General features: G+C 33.8%; 1 protein-coding gene across 6 annotated transcripts in view; it reads left to right on the forward strand.

The window, feature by feature from the left end:
- STXBP5 (syntaxin binding protein 5) overlaps positions 1-18,062 on the forward strand; it is a 165,692-nt gene that overhangs the window by 121,970 nt on the left and 25,660 nt on the right. For all 6 annotated transcript variants that reach the window (XR_013830897.1, XM_079939884.1, XM_079939885.1 and 3 more), the window contains 2 exons: positions 9,906-9,956; positions 15,296-15,535. Coding sequence is in view for 5 of the 6 variants with exons in the window: in XM_079939884.1 (XP_079796010.1) it covers positions 9,906-9,956; positions 15,296-15,535 (291 nt within the window). In the remaining variant the exon portion in view is untranslated. The remainder of the gene's footprint in view (positions 1-9,905; positions 9,957-15,295; positions 15,536-18,062) is intronic.

Below are 18,062 nucleotides of genomic sequence, written 5' to 3' on the forward strand. Positions count from 1 at the left end.
TCTAAGAGTTTGATAGTGTCTGGCCTTACATTTAGGTCTTTAATCCATTTTGAGTTTATTTTTGTGTATGGTGTTAGGGAGTGATCTAATCTCATACTTCTACAAGTACCTGTCCAGTTTTCCCAGCACCACTTTTTTTTTTTTTAACATCTTTATTGGGGTATAATTGCTTTATAATGGTGTGTTAGTTTCTGCTTTATAACAAAGTGAATCAGTTATACATATACATATGTTCCCGTATCTCTTCCCTCTTGCGTCTCCCTCCCTCCACCCTCCCTATCACACCCCTCCAGGCAGTCACAAAGCACCGAGCTGATCTCCCTGCCCAGCACCACTTATTGAAGAGGCTGTCCTTTCTCCACTGTACATTCCTGCCTCCTTTATCAAAGATAAGGTGACCATATGTGCGTGGGTTTATCTCTGGACTTTCTATCCTGTTCCATTTATCTATATTTCTGTTTTTGTGCCAGTACCATACTGTGTTGATTACTGTAGCTTTGTAGTATAGTCTGAAGTCAGGGAGCCTGATTCCTCCAGCTCCGTTTTTCGTTCTCAAGATTGCTTTGGCTGTTCGGGGTCTTTTGTGTTTCCATACATGTGTGAAATTTTTTGTTCTAGTTCTGTGAAAAATAGCAGTGGTAGTTTCATAGGGATTGCATTGAATCTGTGGATTGCTTTGGGTAGTACAGTCATTTTCACAATGTTGATTCTTCCAATCCAAGAACATGGTATATCTCTCCATCTATTTGTATCATCTTTAATTTCTTTCATCAGTGTCTTATAATTTTCTGCATACAGGTCTTTTGTCTCCTTAGGTAGGTTTATTCCTAGATATTTTATTCATTTTGTTGCAGTGGTAAATGGGAGTGTTTTCTTGATTTCACTTTCAGATTTTTCATCATTAGTGTATAGGAATGCCAGAGATTTCTGTGCATTAATTTTGTATCCTGCTACTTTACCAAATTCATTGATTAGTAGTTTTCTAGTAGCATCTTTAGGATTTTCTATGTATAGTATCACGTCATCTGCAAACAGTGACAGCTTTACTTCTTCTTTTCCGATTTGGATTCCTTTTATTTCCTTTTCTTCTCTGATTGCTGTGGCTAAAACTTCCAAAACTATGTTGAATAAGAGTGGTGAGAGTGGGCAACCTTGTCTTGTTCCTGATCTTAGTGGAAATGCTTTCAGTTTTTCACCATTGAAGACGATGTTAGCTGTGGGTTTGTCATATATGGCCTTTATTATGTTTAGGAAAGTTCCCTCTGTGCCTACTTTCTGCAGGATTTTTATCATAAATGGGTGTTAAATATTGTCAAAAGCTTTCTCTGCATCTATTGAGATGATCATATGGTTTTTCTCCTTCAATTTGTTAATATGGTTTATCACATTGATTGATTTGCATATATTAAAGAATCCTTGCATTACTGGAATAAACCCCACTTGATCATGGTGTATGAGCCTTTTAATGTGCTGTTGGATTCTGTTTGCTAGTATTTTGTTGAGGATTTTTGCATCTATGTTCATCAGTGATATTGGCCTGTAGTTTTCTTTCTTTGTGACATCCTTGTCTGGTTTTGGTATCAAGGTGATGGTGGCCTCGTAGAATGAGTTTGGGAGTGTTCCTCCCTCTGCTATATTTTGGAAGAGTTTGAGAAGGATAGGTGTTAGCTCTTCTGTAAATTTTTGATAGAATTCGCATGTGAAGCCATCTGGTCCTGGGCCTTTGTTTGTTGGAAGATTTTTAATTGCAGTTTCAATTTCAGTGCTTGTGATTGGTCTGTTCATATTTTCTATTTCTTCCTGATTTAGTCTTGGCAGGTTGTGCATTTCTAAGAATTTGTCCATTTCTTCTAAGTTGTCCATTTTATTGGCATAGAGTTGCTTGTAGTAATCTCTCATGATCTTTTGTATTTCTGCAGTGTCAGTTGTTACTTCCCCTTTTTCATTTCTAATTCTATTGATTTGAGTCTTCTCCCTTTTTTTCTTGATGAGTCTGGCTAATGGTTTATCAATTTTGTTTATCTTCTCAAAGAACCAGCTTTTAGTTTTATTGATTTTTGCTATCGTTTCCTTCATTTCTTTTTCATTTATTTCTGATCTGATCTTTATGATTTCTTTCCTTCTTCTAACTTTGGGGGTTTTTTTGTTCTTCTTTCTCTAATTGCTTTAAGTGCAAGGTTAGGTTGTTTATTCAAGATGTTTCCTGTTTCTTAAGATAGGATTTTATTGCTATAAACCTCCCTCTGAGAACTGCTTTAGCTGCATCCCATAGGTTTTGGGTCATCATGTCTCCATTGTCATTTGTTTCTAGGTATTTTTTGATTTCCTCTTTGATTTCTTCAGTGATCACTTCGTTATTAAGTAGTGTATTGTTTAGCCTCCATGTGTTTGTATTTTTTACAGATCTTTTCCTGTAATTGATATCTAGTCTCATAGCGTTGTGGTCGGAAAAGATACTTGATACAATTTCAATTTTCTTAAATTTACGAAGCCTTGATTTGTGACCCAAGATATGGTCTATCCTGGAGAATGTTCCATGAGCACTTGAGAAAAAGGTGTATTCTGTTGTTTTTGGGTGGAATGTCCTATGAATATCAATTAAGTCCATCTTGTTTAATGTATCATTTAAAGCTTGTGTTTCCTATTTATTTTCATTTTGGATGATCTGTCCATTGGTGAAAGTGGGGTGTTAAGGTCCCCTACTATGATATGTTACTGTCAATTTCCCCTTTTATGGCTGTTAGTATTTGCCTTATGTATTGAGGTGCTCCTATGTTGGGTGCATAAATATTTACAATTGTTATATCTTCTTCTTGGATCGATCCCTTGATCATTATGTAGTGTCCATCTGTGTCTCTTCTAATAGTCTTTATTTTAAAGTCTATTTTGTCTGATATGAGAATTGCTACTCCAGCTTTCTTTTGGTTTCCATTTGCATGAAATATCGTTTTCCATCCCCTTACTTTCAGTCTGTATGTGTCTCTAGGTCTGAAGTGGGTCTCTTGTAGACAGCAAATATATGGGTCTTGTTTTTGTATCCATTCAGCCAGTCTGTGTCTTTTGGTGGGAGCATTTAGTCCATTTACATTGAAGGTAATTATCGATATGTATATTCCTATTCCCATTTTCTTAATTGTTTTGGGTTCGTTATTGTAGGTCTTTTCCTTCTCTTGTGTTTCTTGCCTAGAGAAGATCCTTTAGCAGTTGTTGTAAAATTGGTTTGGCGGTGCTGAACTCTCTCAGCTTTTGCTTGTCTGTAAAGATTTTAATTTCTCCATCAAATCTTAATGAGATCCTTGCTGGGTAGAGTAATCTTGGTTGCAGGTTTTTCTCCTTCATCACTTTCAATATGTCCTGCCAGTCCCTTCTGGCTTGCAGAGTTTCTGCTGAAAGATCAGTGGTTAACCTTATGGGGATTCCCTTGTGTGTTAATTGTTGTTTTTCCCTTGCTGCTTTTAATATGTTTTCTTTGTATTTAATTTTTGACAGTTTGATTAATATGTGTCTTGGTGTATTTCTCCTTGGATTTATCCTGTATGGGACTCTCTGTGCATCCTGGACTTGATTAACTATTTCCTTTCCCATATTAGGGAAGTTTTCAACTATAATCTCTTCAAATATTTTTCAGTCCCTTTCTTTTTCTCTTCTTCTTCTGGAACCCCTATAATTCGAATGTTGGTGTGTTTAATGTTGTCCCAGAGGTCTCTGAGACTGTCCTCAGTTCTTTTCATTCTTTTGAAAAAAGCGTGTTACTTACTCTTAATTGTCAAGAATGAAATTTCAGACAGGTATTTTAAAACCATTATACAAGTAGGGATTCCTCTAAATGAATTCTTTTTTCTTTTTCAGGATGACTAAAATCCGAAGAGTATGGCATATTGTGTACTCAAACTCTAATTCTATTTCTTAGTGTATTTTCTGTCAAATTTCATAATAAAATCTGCTCAGCAAAGTCTGTTCGTTTTATTACCAGTACTTACTGTGTATGCGTCTCTCTATAGAATCATCTTTTTCTTACATTAGAAGGATATGCAGTGATCTTTCTAGAAATAACTTGCTGTTTGCTTCCTAACATAAAGAAAATTAGTCCAAATTAAAGTTACGTTACTGAAATAGTTTTTCGTCAACTATCGTTTGAACAGAACTATTGATGTGGCAATTTATTTTCTGTCATTACTTATTGTATTTATTTGCTAGAGTTGCCATCTGAAAATACTGCAAACTGGGTCACTTAAATAATAGAAATTTACTTTCTCTAGAATAGTTCTAGAGGCTAGAAGTCCAAGATCAAGGCATTGACAGGTTTTTTTTTCTTTCTGAGGCCTCTCTCCTTGGTTTACAGATGGTTGCCTTCTTTCTGTGTCCTCACATCGTCTGTTCTTCTAGGCACGTGCACCCCTAGTGTGTCTGTGTATCCAGATTTCTTCTTCTTACATGTACCAATCAGATTGGATGAGCACCCACACTTAGTGACTTCATTTCAACTTAATCGCCTCTTTAAACGTCCTATCTCCAAATAGGTCGTATTCTGAGTTAGTAAGGGTTAAGGCTTCCACGTATGAATTCGGGGGGAATAATTCAGCACGCAGCACTTATTATGTTACGTTTATGTACTACCTTCTATAGGAAATGCTTTGAGATGTTTTTGATTATGGTGATATCCTAGACGTTAAGTTTTATGAGTTTGTGGAAAGTATGTAGAGACAGGAAAAATAATGAAGACAAAAGCTCTAGGAGTTCAAGAATTAAGAGAACTTGTAATAGCCAGATCTTTACCAGACAGGTATTAGTATCTTTTTAAAGTTTCTCCTTCATCTTAGGTAATGGATAAGTGTTTGTATTTCCAAAAGTTGTCCTTTTGATTAATAAGCCTATATTTAATTTGTCCCCTTTTTCTTTCTTTTTCACTTCATGAAGAAATTCAGCTTCTTTCTAAAAATTCTAACAGTTTTTGTTTATTTTCATTCATTGCCATGTTTATTGAACATACACATTAAGTGCTAGACACATGCATAGATACAGTAATTTGCAAAATAAATTCTGTTCCCAAATTCATAGAATTTATATTCTAGGATGGGAGGTAGAAACTGACATTATTAGTTCAAATGACTATTAAAATAGTGTGTGATAGGAGAGTTTCTACTTCTTGGTCCCACTTTCCCCCCCTTGGATTGCTTGCTCTATCCTACAAGCTGATTTTTAGTCTTTTTTTTTTAATTATTCTGATTGCTTTTATTTAATATGCATACATTTCGACATTATCCATGAAAAGAGTTGCATTGTATCTCTGCAGGTGAGAAAAGTGATATTGTCACTTTTTTCTAACTATTGAACTGCTCTCGATGTAAACAAAGATCCGTTTGCTTTTTTGGCATCTTCTTCATACTGTCATAATAAGAAGTCATTTCACCTTTTATTGTTGGTACATTAATATAAAAGTCATAGTTCTGTTTTCTTTTAAAAAACCTTCCTTAGAAGAATAAGATGTGGAACACAGTGGGTAGAAAAGGTAAAGGAAAATTTCAAAGCATCTGTTTAATTTCAGAGAAGTGGTAAGAATCTCTATAATTGAGAAACTTTTCTTTGCGAAGAACTAAAAAGCATCAACCGTGAGGGAACTGTCATGTATGGTATAATGGCCCATGCAGTCCCCTTGCCTTAAGATTTACTTCTCTTGAACATCATGCATCTTTCCTTGGTGTTGAAACTACCATTGCAGACATGATTGTTGTGATTAAGTGTAACTTCATTATTCTTTACAATCAAACGCAGCTCTTTACTGCTTATTCAGCGAGCCAGCTTGATATTCTCATTCTGGTTTATAAGAAGAGAGAGCAAACACTCAGGTTAACAGCCTGCTAAGATCCATCTTTGACTCCAGTTTTCTTCAGACTGAAGAAACTTCTTTACTGTCATTCCCATTGTTTCTGCTGTAGACAAAGGCATAGAGAAAGAGAACTATTTTATAGTTTCTAGTGACAGAGGATTTCAAAGCAAGGAAGATACTGGGTACCAGGGCAAGAGTTGCAGAATACACAGATAAAGAAGAGAAAAACAGGCAATTTGCCTTCCAAGAACTCATTCAGATCATATGTTTTCAGTTTGAAAACCTCAGTGGAAGCTGAGTAACTTCAAAGCATGAGCAGAAGTTTCTTTTTCAGTGTGATGAAATCAGGTGACAAGGTAATTGTGTTGCAAGTGCTTCTGAGACTCCTGAGAAGTAAAAATATGAGCTTCAGAAAATACTGGATAAAGTCTGCAACTGCTTCCTCACAAAATTACAACCAGAGTACAGTTTATAAGCCAGGAGGACTAACTAGAGGTTCTCCAGAAGTGGATCTGCCTCTCCTGGACCTGCCACCAAGGAGGTTGATTAAACAGACCTGAAAACAAGGATATTCCTCTGAAGTAGTCACAAAAACTGAAAGAAACATTTAGCCTAAATTTCAACTTTAGACCTTGGGTTTGGAACTTAGCCTCTCACAGAAGACAACAGTAAAACTAGTCAAAATACATGAGGCTCTTATTGCCAGGCATTGAGCAGTCCAGGACTGTCATCCTCAAGAGAAAGAAAAAGCATGAGGTGAAACACAGTTCTCTGCCAGAGAATACTTTTCCTGTTGCAGTGCAGAGTGATTAGAACCCAAGTGGAGTTGCAGTCTCATTAAGCTAAGGAGGAGGAAGTTGGAGTTCTGGGCTTCTAAAGTGACTGGAATTTGTGAGGGAGGGCACTAGAGAAGAAGGAACTGCTTCAAGGGGGATTCCTAGAATCCCTGTGGAGATTCAACGCAGGTCCTTGCCTTAGGGCTGAGCCACATATGAGCTGGTCAAGACTTCAGTAGGCCTACTTAACAACCACCTGCTGTGAGGCTGAGAGCTGGCCAGTGATATCAGAGGTCATGCGATGCTGGGAGTAGAAGTAGTGAGACCTTGCTGAGCACCTCATTCATTCTGTTTATATCCCAGCAAGGCCACTCTTGAAGAGTAAGGATCAGTTCTTAGCATAAGAGCCATACCCTAGAACAAAGTTCTAACTGAAATAGACCCACCCTAACAAAGAATAAAACCAAGCTTGTTATCCACCAGTAATTTAACTGCATGGCAGAACAAAACTCAACACCAGTTAGGGTTGATGGTATAATCCAGGCTCCCTTCAACATATTATGTACTATTCAGTCAAAACATATGTCCACATTCAATCAGAAGTTCCTAGACAAGTGAAATAAAAATTCAAAATCATGAGAAAATATGACCCATAATTAAGAATTTAAAAAATCAGTAGAAACAGACTATAAGATGACCTAGATGTTGAAATTAGCAGCCAAGAGTTTTAAAGCAACTGCTATAATATTATATGTTCAGGTACTGAAATGGGAACATGGTCATAGTGAGTGAACAGATGGAGAATATCAGCAGAGAAAATTAAAACTTTATAACAAAGTGAAATACTAGTACTGAAAAGTTCAGTATCTGAAACTATATGATCAGTTCATCAGATGCGTTTAGTATCACTAGGTGGAGACTACAGAAGAAAGGGCTATGGAACCTGAAGGCATAAATATAAATTACACAGGAAATGCCAAGGAATTAAATCTTTTCCCCCCTCCACCGCTTCCCCATAAAAATATCTTATGAATTACTCAGGTTTATTTCACTTCTTATGTTTAGATATAGAACTTAGTTTTTGAAATGAACTTAAAAAGAGGTTGAGCTTATAGTTGTGCATGCCATTCTATATTTATATCCTAAAAGTTTTTTTCCATTTTCTTGTTTTAGTTAATTGGAATATTACCATAGAATTGGAATAAAGAAATATTGGGTTGTTTACAAAAGTATATTAATAGCTCATCTGTGTAACATTTTACAGTTTATGAAAAAGTCATTTTATTTGTTTATTATTCATAAATAATAACGTTTATTAAATCCACACTGTGTGTAAGGTATTATGCCTAATGTTTTGCTTATGTCATCTTATATAATCTTCACAACTATGAAATTGTCATTAATATCTATTCCCATTTTACAGATGAGGAAATTTAAGGTTTAGAGAGGCAAAGTGATTGGCCTAAGGTCACACACCTAGTAGTTGGTTGAATTAGATATAAACTCATATTTGGTCTGATTCCAAATCCAGTCCTAACCACCGTACTTTACACTTCCACATTTTACAAACTAGATGTTGAAGCTTCTTCAAGAAATGTTCGCTGTGGACTTACTGTATCTACGTACTGGGTTTGATGAATTAGTCTTGTTCCCTATCCTGAAGTTGCTTTTAGTCTAGGGACGTTGATGCTGTCTGTGGTCCACATAGCAGCAGCAGCAGCATCTCCTGGGAGCCTGTTAGAAGTGCAAGAATCTGATTTCACAAGATACCCAGGTGACTGGTGTGCACATTCAAGATTTATAAGCACTTGATTAAGTTTCAGAATAACTTAATCAAATCAGAGTAGCGGGGTCTAGAGAGGCATCCACATCATCTGATTCTGAAAGAGTATCTTTAGACTGTACCTGACTGATTTTTCTGCTTCAGATATTGTATAGATATTATTTATCAGTCTACGTACATTGTACCTTTGATATTTGGTGAAAACCTCTGAATTCTTTCAAAAGTTTAATATTGCATTTTAAAAAACATTTTGAGAGGGGTATAGTATCTTCTAGGTTTAAGAGAATTGGATATTAAATACAGGAGCAGCCATTTATGTGAGATCAACCAACCATAGATTTGGCTATTTTAGTTTTCTATTACTTTTTGTCTTTTAACTGAGATTGATTAAGTCTGTGTGAAAATGGGATAAGACTGATTCATATATTTGACCCATTGTTGTTATTTTTTAAAGGATGCTAATTAGATTAATGAAGCTTAGAAATAAATACTTGATTTCCCCCTGTCCCTTCCCAGTTTGCCTAATGCCTCTTTCCTAACACTGGATTTGTCATTTTTTTAGATGTGGAAGTTATGTACTATGACTGGATTTCTCTTTGCTTACATGGCGCCCTTATGGACTAGCAGGGTCTGTTCTTTAAATATCTCCTAACAGTCCAAAATTTAACCCAATATACACATTCATGTATTAACAAACAAATGCTTTTTCAAAATTTCACATAGGAAGCACTATTCTGTTACGCATGCACTGCCACTAACATAATAGATACAGTTAAACACCTCCTAACTTTAAATCACTTCCTAGATTTAGGCAATAACTGATTTTCAGGATGGAAAGTGAATTTCAGTAGTTTTTTACCTAGGCTTTTGTATTATTCTAATCCAAAATAGAAGTATCTGTAGTTTATATTTTTGTAAATACTCTAATTTTAGACTGAGCATGACTTTGGTTTTTTGTTTTTTACTAAAATGTAAATTGAGTTGACATATATGAAGAAATGGATGAGCCAAATATTTTTGTGAAGTAATCAAATACTTCAATTTGATTGTAGATAAAGGATGTCCTATATTCAAGAGATTAAGTTAAAAAAGAATGAGCCTAATAGCTGTGAAGACGAGGAGCTGGAAAGATTTTATTGTATCACATACCCAAATTCAGTCTTATGCCTCTATTGTCCTTATCTGCAACACCTTCTTTCTGAGAAATGATTTTGCTTCCTTAGAAAAGCCTAACCCTTTCCTGTGAGCCTAAGAAATAATTAACAGTTAGAATTTAAAAGGCTTTCTTGAAGTGAGAGCTTCAAGCACTCAAAGGTGTTACAATCAAGTAAGTACAAACTTTTTAAAAAGTTGAAAATAAGATTTACTTTCCACCCATAACATTATTAATCATATCTTAATTATCTTAGCATCTAGACTTAGTAAGAAAAATATTCACTCCTATCTTGAAGACCAGTTGGTATGAATAAGCATGAATCAGATATTCTTCAGAACTTTAAAAATGCATTTTATTTTTCAGCAAAAATGTCAAGGAAGTTAAGCTTGCCTACTGACCTAAAGCCTGACTTAGGTAAGTAAAATAAATAAATGAAAATACATAGTAGTTAAACTCTCTTTAATGGGAAGACAAGGAAATCAGGAGATTTAAAATGACCATAGACTAGATTTTCATTGAAAATCAAGTTTAAAATGACTGTTTAAGGATTAATAGCCTTCAGGATGCTCTCTGTAGATTGTAAAGGATAATTATAATATAACTTTAAGCAAATCAAAATAATATATTTCCTCAGCCCTCTCATACTTTATCTAAACAAAATTTAGTGTAAGATTAAAATATGTGTGATTTTGGATTAATTTCTATTAACCGTCTGAAAACTTATTTTGAACTTTATTATTTATAAACTTATTTTATGAGAATTTAATATTTTCAAAATAAATGACTAGTTTTCTGTATTACAGTGAATCTCATACCAAGAATCATTATGACTTTTTGACGATAATAAGGTGGAAAATATATCTTTTTCTGTAGCACTCTCTATGCAACCTATCCATTAGGAAAGCAGAGTGAATATATTCACACATTCCTTCTGCTTTATATCCAGCTCCAAAACAGCTCCCTGATATCCCAGGATAGGGACAAATGACATTTCGATAAAGACAAAAATAAGATTCCATGTAGTAAATATAAAGCAGGATTTCCATTTTAATTTTAAAATTTCTATTGCCTTTAAGTGGATAAGAAGTATGACTGCATACGGATGATTTCACGCATGTTTGTCTTAGAAACAACTAGATTTTCTCCTTTTTATTTGCTCACCCACCTCATCTTCTCACTGTTAATTCTCTAGATTCCTTGACTATCTTCTTATGCATAATACAGACTTAGGTATTGGTCCATTTCACCTTACTGATTTTAGCATTTCCAAATCATAGTCTTATCTCAGTTATACTGATAGCATGTTATTATGAGTGAGTAGGCATAATATCTTCCACTGTCATCAGTGAAAGGTTCCATTCCTGAACATAGGAAGAACAGTTTAGTAGAACCCTGTAATACCCCTGCTGTTAAGGGAACCAGAAATAAATTCTAGAATGTTGGTTAACGTATGTTTTGAGAAGAGCATAGTTCCCTTCACTATAAAAATGAAAGATGCCATTTGAACCCACATGTATCTGAGGCTACCGTTAAGCATTTTTTTCCCCAACAAGAGGATCCAGAGTTTTCATCAGACTCTCAAAGATGCCCATGATTTTAGTAACACTGAATACTACTACTTAAAATGGTTTTGTGTCTTTTATTACCTAAACATCTGTTGAGAAAACACATGTAGAAGTACTTTTTAAATTAGTAAAAATAGGATGTCAATTACTTTTTAAAAGAATATTCACACTTATGAATTATTTAAGTAATTTAATCAAAGTGTGTGCTCTGTGCTTTTATAGATCATCTTTATTCAGTTTATCTTTTACTTGTGTGCCCGTGTATCTCAATGCCCTAAGCTAATTATAACTTTGATTAATATATATGTTGAAACAATACCCATGTTGCCTCAATAATTTTCCCTTAAGTCATTGTGCTACTGAACTATTTTTTGATAGAGATTCTTAGCTGGTAATTCTTTTACATTGGCCAGAGAGTCAACGGGGAAAAACAACTATTATCCATAGGCTCAAACTGCCAGATGTTGCTAAAGTAGCTGAGCTGTTGGACTTTTCCTGCAGCTATGGAAGCTTCTGTGAATAGAATTCACTTTTGTTTATAGGGGAATTATGCAACATTGTACTTTCACCATAGCTTCACCCTAGATTCCATGGCCCACAACTCAGGAATCATGGGCGATATTGTTAGACTGCTGATGTCACTTTTCAAGTGTCAAGAACAGGAGGCAAAATATCAAACTGTTATGTATCTTTATGTGAGTAAGTATTTTGTCCTAATTTTTACCCTGACCAAATTTACCTCTTGGCACTATGTTTTGATTGGGGGATATAAAATTTTGTTGCATAAGGCTCTATGTGACAGGAGAGTGTGATATACACAGGTGGAATGTTCTAGGCATCCGGAGAATAACAGGAAAGCAATGATTTTATGACATGGTTGTATCACTAGAGCTGGATGGAGGCATTAATGACAATTTTTTTCTGAGTTTAGATCGGCCAGAAAGACCACATGTTCCAGTTTTGTTTTTCTTTAATCTAAACACTGAACTTTAATGCTCAATAATAATTAAAACACTCCACTCGTATGATATTGGTGATATGACTAATCCCATGTTTATCTGGAGTTGCCTAACAGATGTTTTAGACTTGAACATGGGCACAAATCCAAACTCTTCCATTAACTAGCTTTCTCAGTCATTTAACCTGTCTGAGCCTCTACTTCATTATTTGTTAAATTATGGTGATAATACTTTTCAGGGTTATTATATAGATTCAATAAAATGATAAATGTAAAGTTTATGATAGTATGAAGCACATGGTAGGCCCTACTTAGTGGTAGCTATTTCATTTCTGCTCTTATTAGTAGAATGAAAATGAAAATTTCTATTCCATTTGTTAAGCTTGCCCAATTTCTTATATTTAAGCCACAAAGACCCACAACATCTAACTTGAGAGCAGTCAGTGGTAGTTACAATTCGTGAACTGCTGAAGATTCTAACTTGTTTTCAAACAGTTCTACACAGATAAAATAAGCAACCTAATTCTCTAAGTTCAGAGTTGATTCTGATTCAGTTCATTTTCCCATATGGATCTAGCCATAGGAGTTTCTCTGGCAATCTAATTTTTATAGAGAAGTCATATAATAAAAACACAGTTGTAATTTATGAATTTTATATAGTTAAATTAGTCTATTAAATTAAAATAATGTTTACTTGGCCTGTGAATTAACATTTGAAGTATAGATTGTTGTGAATCACCTATTGTAATTTTAATAGATAACAGTAAAGGTTTTCATACAGCTTAATTTATATTGAAATTTATAATATTAAATTTTCTTGTATCACTGATTTTCATTTTTATCACTAGGTCACAACTGATAATATAGGTGAATATGTCTGTTCATCTTGTTATGTGTATGTCTTATCAAAGTAACAAATATTTTTATCATTGGAAAATAAATTTTAAATTTCTGTTTTTTTACTAAAATAACTTTGGGAACATAAAGAGTTAACATTTGGAATCAATATCATATTACAAGCTCATCCAGTAATGAGCTGTTGCTTATAGAAAGTTGTTTTATTTACATTAAGTAGTTCTTTTCTACTGTGTCATAATCTGTAACAGGAAGCACAATCTCAGGCAAAAGAAAAGCATTTTTAGAAACTATAGTTAGAAATAACCCATGCTGTTGTCATAACTAGTGGCTTTATTGTTTTCAGAGGCTAACTGTAATCAAAATTATGTTGTATATAATTATTGTTTGGGAGAATTTTTTTTAACCTATGAATCTAAATTTGATTACAAGAAGCTTTTGGGGGGTATAAGTAGGATTCAATTATGCCTTTTTTATTCAGTAAAATACAACTTAGAAGACTTGAACGTGTTTTTCATTTTTCACAACATTATGAAGTCATTTCTTTCACAATAGCATTGGAAACATGTGATTTGAGGAATGATTTATTAGATGTGAATAGCAGAAACTACTAGAAATTTTAATATATCCCAGTGGTGTAGCAGAAACACATTGCTTCAGATACTTCGAACTGTAGGTCTGTCTTCAGCAAGTATATGTTGAATACCTTCATATGCAAGGCACTATGCCAAATTCTGCAGGGCATCAAAAGGAGAGAGCCCTTGTTCTCAAGAAATTTACAGTCACATTAGAACAGACCTAAGACAAGTCAGTAACTACAGAACAAATGTACTATTCATGCCAGGGGGGAGATAAAAAGCTATCAAGATTCAAAAGAGAAAAACTGTGTATGGTTTTAGGAATCAGGATAAACTTCATGAGGATGACAGTACTTGAGATGGAGAATAAACACCATCTAGATAGGTAGAGAAAAGGCAAGGGCACGAATCAGAAAGAAAATCACAAGCAAAAAAGTAGGTAAGCTCCAGGTATGTTTGGAGAACATTGAATGGCTCGGTTTATTTCCCACAGTGAACTGAAGCAGGGCAGCACTCTGGCAGATAGGGCCGGGAGGGTAGGTTGAGATATTTTGTGGAGTCTTAAAAACCTAGTAAGAGTATAAGAGGAACTGTTGCGGATTTTTAAGATAGAGGTGATAGAATTAAAACTGTACCTTGTACATTTTAGTTGAGTTTTGATAGAACAGTGACAGAGTGAAGGTGGGGAGATCTCTTGGGAATTGTAGTCTAGATGAATGGTGATAAAGGCCTGAACATAGGGTGATGGAAGTTGATTAGTAGTGGAAAGAAGGAAACAGAAACATTAGAATAGCGTAGGACTTGGCATCCCATCAGAGACATGTAAGTAAAGTGAAAGGGAAGAACCGAAATTGGGACTTATTTCAAGTATTGTTTTCCTAGGAGAACAGAGGTGTCATTAATATAAATAGTGCCATTAGAAGAATTTAGAGCCTTGGAGAAATGATGTATTTTGATTTTGCCTAGTGAGACATAATAGGAAAAAATTTTTTATAAGCGTTTGGAAATGCATTCCAAGAGAAAAGAGGCCAGGGCTTGAAACAGACTTGAGATTGGCCACAGAGAAGGTAGCTGAAGACAAGAGAGGGTTTATTAGTATAATTTACAAGTATCCCTGTCATTACAGACAGAGCCAGGGTAAAGGGAATATACCTGGCATCAAGTTAAGTATGAGCCAGATACCAGTTGTACAGTTTAATGAAAAACGCCTTAGATGAACGTTAGTTACAGTTAAAATCGCATTTAAAAAAAAATAAAGCTAAATTTTTATGGATTAAGGCTTTCATATGGACAGATTTGAAGGAAAAAAGTCCATCATACAATAAATTTGAAGGTAACATCAGAGTACTTATAAAAGCATTTTTTTTTAATGTAGAAAATTGAAAATACCCACTTTCCTGATTCTATCTACTCATGAATTATATTACCAAAGGAAGAAACAGCACCATGAGAAAGGGTAGTAAGGGCTAAGATTGGAAAAGCAGCCAGGATACTAACAGAGAGCTGCACCAGAACCACAGAGATCATTACATCCAAAAACTCACTGAGCTCACTGGGATGACCTCAGCTCAGTTCTGAGAAGTGTGGATTTGTCCCTCTGTGTTTCAAACACAAGCAAAGGAAAAAATTGTTAGCATAAAAGTAAATTGTTTTTCTTTTCAATTAAAAGAAACTTAAAATTAAATATGCTGTAGATTTTATCTTTTTGCAGATTAACTATTTGGCAAAACTTATACCAAGCAAAAAACATGATATTTTATAACTTGAGCAATCTCACAACGTTTTAAATCGTTTCAGATGTAAAAGATAATTCCTTCAGCCGATCACGGAGTTCAAGTGTAACCAGCATTGATAAAGAATCCCGAGAAGCAATCTCTGCTCTTCATTTCTGTGAAACTTTTACTCGAAAGGCAGATTCAGCCCCCTCCCCATGCTTGTGGGTTGGTACTACATTGGGAACAGTGCTTGTCATTGCACTGAACCTTCCCCCAGGAGGAGAGCAAAGACTTCTTCAGCCAGTAATTGTGTCTCCAAGTGGTATGTATGCTCTGGTGCTATACTTCTTTTGAAGGTTTGCTTTAGTATAATTTAATAGAAGCCTTTGCTTTTCATTTTTGAATCAATCTAAGTCTAAATGGGGATAGTTATAGTCTTATGTTTTTAATTGAAGGAATACATGGAATAAGATTCCAGAATATCATTTACTTATACAGCCATTCAGGTTTTATATTTTTTTAATCCTAGAATCATGTCTAAAATGATTACTACAAAAGAAAATGAGAAAAACAAATAAACAAAAAAAAACACTTGTTCTACTGCATTCTAGGATACCTCAGAATAGTATGTTCTATAAGCAAAAGGATGGTACATATTTAGAGAAAAAACAGAAAAGTGTATTTTTAAACATTATACACTTGGCTATTTTTAATCTCTATGTGTGAAGTCTTAAAATACATTAATTTTCTTCTTTGAAGAATTAGAAAAGGTGATTTAATAAAAAAATATTAAGAAGAAAAAATCTACAGTCTTCCTATATTGAAAATGAGATTGAATTTTATCACATGTATGTGGAATCTGATAGGTCTTGAAATAATTGAGAATTCTGGTTTCCGTTACTAATCTATGCTGATCTAGATAGAAAAAAACAAAAACATGGTTTTGCTTACTAGTGTATTTCTTGTTTATATAGTACATTTTAACAATACTTAGAATTTAGAATTAAAATGTAATTATGATTTCTAGTTCTACCATTTCTGAACTACCTTTACATTAAAGGAACAGTTTGATTTAGTCATTCAGCTCAGTAATTTACTATATACTACATACCTAGTTGTTAGAAAAAGTTACATAATGATGAATTTCTTAACCAATCTCATTTCTTATCAGTAAACAAGTATATGTATTGGAAAAAAAAACTAGAAAGATGAAAATCAAAATGTTGATAGTAATTATCACTGAATAGTGGGATTGGGGGTAATTTTTATTCATTTTACTGATATGTAGTTTCTAAATTTTCTACAACAGACAGTTTGTGATAAGAAAATGTTTCCAATAAATAAAAAAGAGAGAGGGATTAAATATAAATAATCTACTATTAACTATATTAAAAAATACTTAAGATTTTTCCAACTGGCAATAAAGTCAAATTAGCTGTAAATCTACTTTGATATGAAATAATTTTCATGTGTAAGAAAGAACCTTTGGGTTTCTTTTCAACGTTGGAATCTTTGAGGTTTGTTTTTAATAGGATGCCTATTTTAAAATATAACAATGACATTTATATTATATTATCTCTATTGGAACTATGAGGAGAAGAGAGGTGTTTTCCAAGCAGGTGGGTTTCCATGCCTAAGAGCCTGAAATGGTCTATTTTGTCCCCAACTGTTTTTTGTTGTGGTTTTTTTTTTTTTTTTTTGCCTTCAAGAGGAGAACTCAACAATTACCACTACCCTGCTGGAAAACATACTATAATCCTGCCAACTATAGGACAAGCATATATTTAAATATTGGTACATTTTTAGAAAATCTACTTACTGGAATTACTATATCTCATATATGTTCATATGGACTATAAACCATTCCCAAATTAGCAAACCGTTTAAAATAATTAAATTGTCTACTTTCCAAACCTGGACAATAGACTAACGCCAGATGTAGCAAATGAATTGCAGGATGCCCAGTTAAATTTGGACTTTAGATAGCATATTTTTTAATATAAATATGTCCCATCTTTCTCTTTGGAAAAATAATGCAGAATTTGGGACACACTTATACTAAAAAAAGTATTGATTGTATATCTGAAATTCAGATTTAACTGGGCATCCTTTATTTTATCTGGCTACCCTGCAATAGACAAAATATATAAATGTGAAGAGGAAAGGAAAATTTTGTCTTCTAAGAAAAATTTTGACAGAACACTGGGATCTCTTCCTCTTAGAAACAAAAGAATACAATATATGGATAATTTTTTGCAAACTATAAAATATAAGTATAAAGTAATAAAATATGAAAAAAATCCTCTAAAATAAAAACTGAAATGCTAAATCGGTTCTATACCCTCCCTTCTATTGCTTTCCAAATCCTTGATAGTATCATTTAGCTTACTTAGAAATGAGCATATATCATATTTACCTATTCAAGGATATGGACGAAAGGGAATCCCATTAATTAAAGTAAATCAAGAAATATAACTACTAATTTAAGACTGTAAGTTGACCAAAGCAATGTCTGGAGTGTATTTGACCTTTACTGGTAAATAGTTTTTTTGAAGTAATGTTTAGAAATATGTGGAAACTTTTTTTTCTCATTGACCCTGTAGATCAGTTCTGTCCATTAAAAATGCAGTGTGAGCCACATATAGTATTCTAAATTTTCTAGTAGCTGTTTTTAAAAAAGTAAAAAAATTAAAAAAGTGAAATTAATTTTAGTAACATATTTCATTTAGCCCAGTCTATCCAAAATACTATCATTTTAGCATGTAATCAGTATTTTTATATTATTGTGGTATTTTCTTATAATTTTTTCTTTGTACTAAGCCTTCAAATCCAGCATGTATTTCACTCTT

This window comes from Stenella coeruleoalba, assembly GCF_951394435.1.
Source record: "Stenella coeruleoalba genome assembly, chromosome: 12".
In the NCBI taxonomy this organism is placed as follows: Eukaryota; Metazoa; Chordata; class Mammalia; order Artiodactyla; family Delphinidae; genus Stenella; species Stenella coeruleoalba.